Below are 6,168 nucleotides of genomic sequence, written 5' to 3' on the forward strand. Positions count from 1 at the left end.
GCCATAAGTGTAACACAATACAGGCAAAGCTATTATCACGAAAGAGCACATTGGATATTAAATAACTAGATATACATAATGAAGATATCAATGGAATATTGTAAGGTTTAAACAACAATACTGACAGTAGAATAGTGAACACTACAAGTGACTTGATTGAGGTTTGAGATGAGTTATAGAGTCGAAGTAATGTGAATGCTACATACAAGACCAATGATGAAATGGATACTACTAATGTGTACTCGCTAGTGAAGGGGAAGGTTTTATACAGAAAAGAAGACATAATATTAGTGGTGATGATGAGAGTAGACAGTCTGTTCCAGTGATTGTGGATAGGGCTAGAAACAATATGTACCATCGAGCTTTCACACAATTTATCACAGGCATTATGTTCGATAATTAAACAAACTAAATATACAGAGATCAGACTCAGAGAAGAGAATACAGTTAAATACATAAGATTATTCAATTGAAACCAATAGGACAATGTACATGAGACATCTGCTTCCTCATCTAACCATTTTACATTGATGCTACGTAATAATCTATGCAAGATGAGCATGGCTAAAATAGCACTTTGCTTACTCTTGTGCTTCGTGTTGAGTAAAATGTAGAATAGAAATGTGTTGAGCACATACATCCAAACATTATGCTCATTTTCAATGTAACTGGTGGACAAGCAGCATAGGATCGTCATTCCTGTAAGAAATACTAACAACAACTTCATTTGAGTGGAAAATGGGTTTTCTTCTATACTACTATTATTTTCGAGATATACATCGTTAATTCCTTTAAATTCAATATTCGGACAGTTTGTTGAACTTTGTTTTTCTTTGTTTGAATCAAGGGTTTGCTTTTTTGTTCGAAATGTTTTGATATTTATTTGAATGGTTTGATACACAGTTTCTACTTGGATGGATAGTAAATATGAGATGAAAATGTTGAGTATGATTGAAGAATTAAAAAAGGTGTTGACAAGCATAGTTAGACAGGTCAGACAAAACACTGAAAGTTTACAGAATGTTATGTTAGGTTCAATAATAGTAATCAAGGTACCAAGTACTGATATAACTAATGCTATAAATACCATGTATGTATCCACATGAGTGGAACTTCTGATGATGTTAGCTGATATTGATGTGAGTAGCTCAGAGTAGTGACTGATAGTACTCACGACTTGGTCTTCTGATGGAAATGTGTTCTGAAGCAAGCTATAGTGATGTGAAAATATTTGATTTGCATTAATGATTTGATCTGTACTGTTGAAGTAACTGTCACTGATTTGCTTTGTGTTGTAATAGTAAGCATATAGCAATTCAGAGAGTGTGAGATTTTGTAATAGCTTTGGTATGAGTTTGCCTGTGTTACAAGAAGGGATAGGTAATCCTAGAAGTACAGCAAGGGTAGGTGTAACATCTACTTGACTTGCTGTGTTCTCATGTTCAATATTCATTTTATTTACTTTGTCATTTAGTGATATTCTCTTTTGTGTCTCTAGGTGTTTAGTATCAGAGGTTTTCATTTCACGATTTTTATCTAGTTTACAGTTTGTGCCTAGGGTTAGGAATGGTACCAGAGTTTCAGGTTTAGTTGAGCCTCCATGTCCTCCCATATCTCTCATGCCGTGATCTCCTGTTACAACCAAAATGAAATCTTCTCCACTGTTGATTTTATTTTCAATCAAGCTCTTGTGAATAAGTTCCATTATTGAATCCATTTCTTCTAACTTGATCTGAATGAGAGGACTGAATGAGTTTTCCATATGACCAATATGATCTAATCCTAGATAATGTAATATCATAACATCCCATGATCCTGGATGCTTCAGCTCAAGTAAAACATTCCTTGTAACATTGTTGTCCACTTCAGTGTAATCACTCACATAAAATGAACTGGTGCCTTCATAACGGACAAAGGATTCTGGAGGAAATAGCTTCAGCCATGTGTCATCTCCATAGAATATTGTCCGTAGATTTTTTTGGTTCATCTGGTGGATTAGACTGTCTGAAGATATTTGAGTTGCTCCAAAGTTCAATATTACATCTATGTATTTTGATATGGAACCTGAAACAGAAATAGAAGTGAGAGAAAGGATAGATGTGACATAAGGATTTTTTTTTCTGTTCTGTCATCATGAGATTGTCATCATGAAAATCACACTTACCTGTCATCAAAGATTTCAGCCTTGGCATTGTTACAGTGGGGGAACTAACTTCCAATTTTACAAGACATTCATTTTCTTTGATTTTGGACCAGGTGTATTTCATATTCTGTGGTGATACAAAATCATAACGCAGTCCATCAATCACAACAAATACCATTTTGTCAACATGTTTTCTGAACAGGTCTCCAACAGGCAGATTCAGGCTTGTAAGAGAAAGGATAGATGTGACATAAGGATTTTTTTTTTTCTGTTTTAATGAGATTGTCATCATGAAAATCACACTTACCCGTCATCAAAGATTTCAGCCTTGGCATTGTTACAGTGGGGGAACTGACTTCCAATTTTACAAGACATTCATTTTCTTTGATTTTGGACCAGGTGTATTTCATATTCTGTGGTGATAAAAAATCATAACGCAGTCCATCAATCACAACAAATACCATTTTGTCAACATGTTTTCTGAACAGGTCTCCAACAGGCAGATTCAGGCTTTTTAAATTTGAGTTGTGAGAAGAGAGTTGTGTTGGTAAGCTGTCTCGGCTAGCTTTGGCAAAATTGCTTGTGTTCATCATAGGAAAAAATCCGTATAGAAAGAGACATGTTGAAGATAGTATTGAAAGAGAGTTGTGTTGGTAAACTGTCTCGGCTAGCTTTGGCAAAATTGCTTGTGTTCATCATAGGAAAAAATCCGTATAGAAAGAGACATGTTGAAGATAGTATTGAAATGGCTGTGAAGTATGTTATATGGGCCATAGTTGGTTGTCATTAAATTTGTTATGTACTTGATGAATTGCCTTGCCTGGAAAAAAGAATAATCAAAGGTTAGATATTAAGCTTGTGATTGTGATGTGCAGTATTATCCCTAATATTAATCCCCTACAACCGTTATCACTGCAGTTACATATCTTGTGTCTAGTGATCATAGAAATATATCCAGTTCAAGTTGTAGTTTCTATTAATCTATTGCAGTCTTTTAATCCCATACAACCCTTATCACTGCAGTTACATATCTTGTGTCTAGTGATCATAGAAATATATCCAGTTCAAGTTGTAGTTTCTATTAATCTATTGCAGTCTTTGTTGGGATTTTCAAATGTACCACCATTTAGCACTTACCTACTTGGAATGGTTATCTATATCTCTACTGCTGTGATCCTTATCTTCAAATTATGGGTTGGAATGTTTGAATGGACCTCATGATCAGCGGTGGCATAGAACACCCATCAGTGGTTATCTCTACTGCTGTGATCCTTATCTTCAAATTATGGGTTGGGATGTTTGAATGGACCTCATGATCAGCGGTGGCATAGAACACCCATCAGCAGCAGTGCTTTACTTCTTTACTCTTCATCCTTCATCAGAAGAAATTGACAAACCATCAAACATGCAAAAAATGTTATTTTTTTTCCTTATTATCAACTTCAAGTGTTTACTCTTCATCCTTCATCAGAAGAAATTGACAAACCATCAAACATGCAAAAAATGTTATTTTTTTTCCTTATTATCAACTTCAAGTCCAATCCAAAAATAAACACAAATTTGAATTTTCCCGGGGTTTTCAAAGTCACCACTTTTTTGAGAACCCCTGATTACGCAAGAAAAAATGTGCTAACCTCTCATTTGATAAACTGATTGATAAAAAAAAAAAAAGTTGTGTTCTTTTTGGTTTCTGCGAATCTAATGATAAGAAGGTAAAGAAGGGAAATACAGATAATGCATTGAAATATAAAGCATCCCTGATGTAATTTACAGACCCAACTTTTTTTAGAAATTAAAATCATGCTCCTTGGATCAAACTCAAGTACATCGCTATAGAGCACAAAGATTTTTTAGGCTGATTTTTATTTATGGCCCAAGATCTTATTGTTCCGAAAGGGAAGAGAGCAGGAAGACAGGATAGAAGAAAACCAGGCGTTCCGGGAACGATCCCTACCCTATAAAATTGTTCGTCTATTCCCCCAGGAGAACTTCACAGAACACAAGTGTGCTGTCACTCAGGTCAAATTCATTTTTGTTTCAGGAAAGAATGGCTCCACCAAGGCATATTTGGAATGTATCTGAAAACTGAGACTTGTTGGAGATAAAGTTCACTGTATACATTGCTTGTTATATGAAAGCATAACCATGACACATATTCAATACATTGATGAACTCATACGAGAGTATCTTCTATTTCGAGGATTTGCTGGAACATTGAAAATGTTTGACATTGAATTGAAGCAGGACAAAGAGAAAGGATTTAGAGTAAGTTTATCTATGATGTTTGATATCAATGCTTTTAATATAACTGAAAGAGTTACCTACCTAAAAAAAAAGCCTGATAACATGGCAGAAAAAAATGAATATGAGATCATAATTATAGTCCCATTTTGCTAAGAAATACACCTGAGTCTTCTTAGATTTCTATTAATTTTTGAATGAATTGATGAAATTCCATACCAATATTTGGTCAACCATACAAATTTTCACTCAAGCTCTCAAGTTATTATTAACTTTTCAGGTAGACAGAATTGTGGACCAATTCCTTCAGCTGATCTATGCCCATGATCTCACTGCTGTCCGAGAGTTCTGGAGTCATCTACACACCAGAATGTTTTCGAAGCTGGAAAAAGAATTCACAAGCTGTAAGTTACTCCTGATCTCAATCATTTGAAAACACTTAAAATAGAAAAGAAGTTGCAAGCAAACAGTTGATTATCATAACTGTTTACAAGATTGGTCTTGTTTGGGAAAATTTCCATTTTAGGGAGGATAAGTAGTTGATGCTATGCTTACCCATTAACATTAACAACAGTAAATTATCAGCTCCTTTTCTTATTCTTCATCTTCTTTATTTATTTACAGCCCTGAAAAAACTTGAGAATGGAGTGTTAAAATTGTTCCTAGTCAATGCAATTTGTAACAATAAATCTGACAAAGTGACAGAGTTCTAAAAGCAAAAATTAAACTTGGAACTTGGAGGGTAACACACCTATTAGATTGAAAGCGCTAAGTCGCGGGTTCGATTTCCGCCCGGGACGATCTTTATCCTAAGCAGAAAAGGTTCGTTCCCGTAACGACTGGCTCTTCAATTTTGGGGGCGATAAGACTCCTTCTCTCTTCGATTTCGGGGAGACAGTTTACATTTCCCTCTATATCTAACTTCCAAAATTTAACTTGAAACTGACTCAATTGCTTTTCCTTCACAGGAGCACATCACAGCGGTGGATAGCAAGACACTCATCTTCTGTCTGACCTACAATCATTCTGGTCATAATCCTGAAATGATGCTCCTTGCACTGCAAAAATTGACTTTTTGTGCTAGGAGTGCAAAATTTGGAGTGAGTCTTCCTTTCAAGAATGGTTTCACCTGTGTATTTCTAACACAGAATTATGTAGTGCACACTTTGTTGTTGGCTATTTCAGACTGTACTTACCCTAACATGACAAAGAACTGGTTAAAATTCGAGTTAAAAATAGAAAGTAAAAAAAGTGACATAATGCTTGATGTAACTTGATAAAGATGTTATTTCAAAGGATTGGTAGGAAGAGGAAAAATCGTTTTGATGCATTTTTATGTAATTATTTCTAACTATTTATCTATTTCATTGTTTGTTCTTCTTCATTTTTCAGTGATTCCTTTCATCAAGAATCCTGAAGAGAACACCTTTTCTCTCTATTTCTCTAGACAGTGGCAAGATACTCTCCTCATATCCTTGCACAATTTCCTTGCTTGCGTCTATCAGGTAATTATGGGTCTCACATTTCTTACCATATGAGGACATCTCACTTAATTGGTATATGAAGCTTGGAAGGTAGCACACCTGCCTTGTAAGGGCTATTTTCAAGGGTTTGATTCCCGCCTGAGGCAGACTTTATTCTAAACATACTTACTGATTTCTAAGATAATAAGAGCTCAGTAGTTACAGTTCACTCTTCAAAAGAAAGAAAAATAGAAAGTAAAAAACTAGTATAGCTCCGCTATACATTAGTAATAAAGAGTAAAAAAAAAAAAAAAACGAGGC

The 6,168-nt window shown here is 35.0% G+C and overlaps 2 protein-coding genes and 1 long non-coding RNA gene across 3 annotated transcripts; 1 reads left to right on the forward strand and 2 right to left on the reverse strand.

Moving 5' to 3' along the window:
- Positions 1-6: 6 nt before the first annotated feature.
- Positions 7-2,518, reverse strand: LOC103521717 (GPI ethanolamine phosphate transferase 2; the record flags this gene model as incomplete). Its single annotated transcript, XM_008486825.2, has 3 exons — positions 2,451-2,518; positions 2,165-2,367; positions 7-2,064 (listed from the first exon to the last, which is right to left on the reverse strand). Coding segments are annotated over exons 1-3 (2,329 nt in total), but the record flags the coding sequence as incomplete, so codon positions are not given.
- A 403-nt stretch (positions 2,519-2,921) lies between these two features.
- Positions 2,922-3,391, reverse strand: LOC113472494. Its single transcript, XR_003394772.1, has 2 exons — positions 3,281-3,391; positions 2,922-2,963 (listed from the first exon to the last, which is right to left on the reverse strand). It is a non-coding gene; the product is annotated as an uncharacterized LOC113472494 (long non-coding RNA).
- A 798-nt stretch (positions 3,392-4,189) lies between these two features.
- Positions 4,190-6,076, forward strand: LOC103521718 (WD repeat-containing protein 91-like). Its single transcript, XM_008486826.3, has 5 exons — positions 4,190-4,408; positions 4,665-4,788; positions 5,009-5,090; positions 5,469-5,626; positions 5,777-6,076. The coding sequence occupies exons 1-5, from the start codon at positions 4,289-4,291 to the stop codon at positions 5,920-5,922; spliced, it is 630 nt and encodes a 209-aa protein (XP_008485048.2). The 5' UTR covers positions 4,190-4,288; the 3' UTR covers positions 5,923-6,076.
- The last annotated feature ends 92 nt before the right edge of the window (positions 6,077-6,168 follow it).

The sequence above is a fragment of the Diaphorina citri genome, unplaced genomic scaffold (assembly GCF_000475195.1).
Source record: "Diaphorina citri unplaced genomic scaffold, Diaci psyllid genome assembly version 1.1 scaffold5793, whole genome shotgun sequence".
NCBI classification, from domain to species: domain Eukaryota; kingdom Metazoa; phylum Arthropoda; class Insecta; order Hemiptera; family Psyllidae; genus Diaphorina; species Diaphorina citri.

Bases quoted from the DNA above. Each gene is read 5' to 3' on its own strand.
- LOC103521718 (XM_008486826.3), top strand. From the start codon at position 4,289: ATGACACATATTCAATACATTGATGAACTCATACGAGAGTATCTTCTA. The intron at 4,789-5,008 runs GTAAGTTACTCC...ATTTATTTACAG, and splicing joins GGAAAAAGAATTCACAAGCT to CCCTGAAAAAACTTGAGAAT. The intron at 5,627-5,776 runs GTAAAAAAAGTG...TTCATTTTTCAG, and splicing joins ATTCGAGTTAAAAATAGAAA to TGATTCCTTTCATCAAGAAT.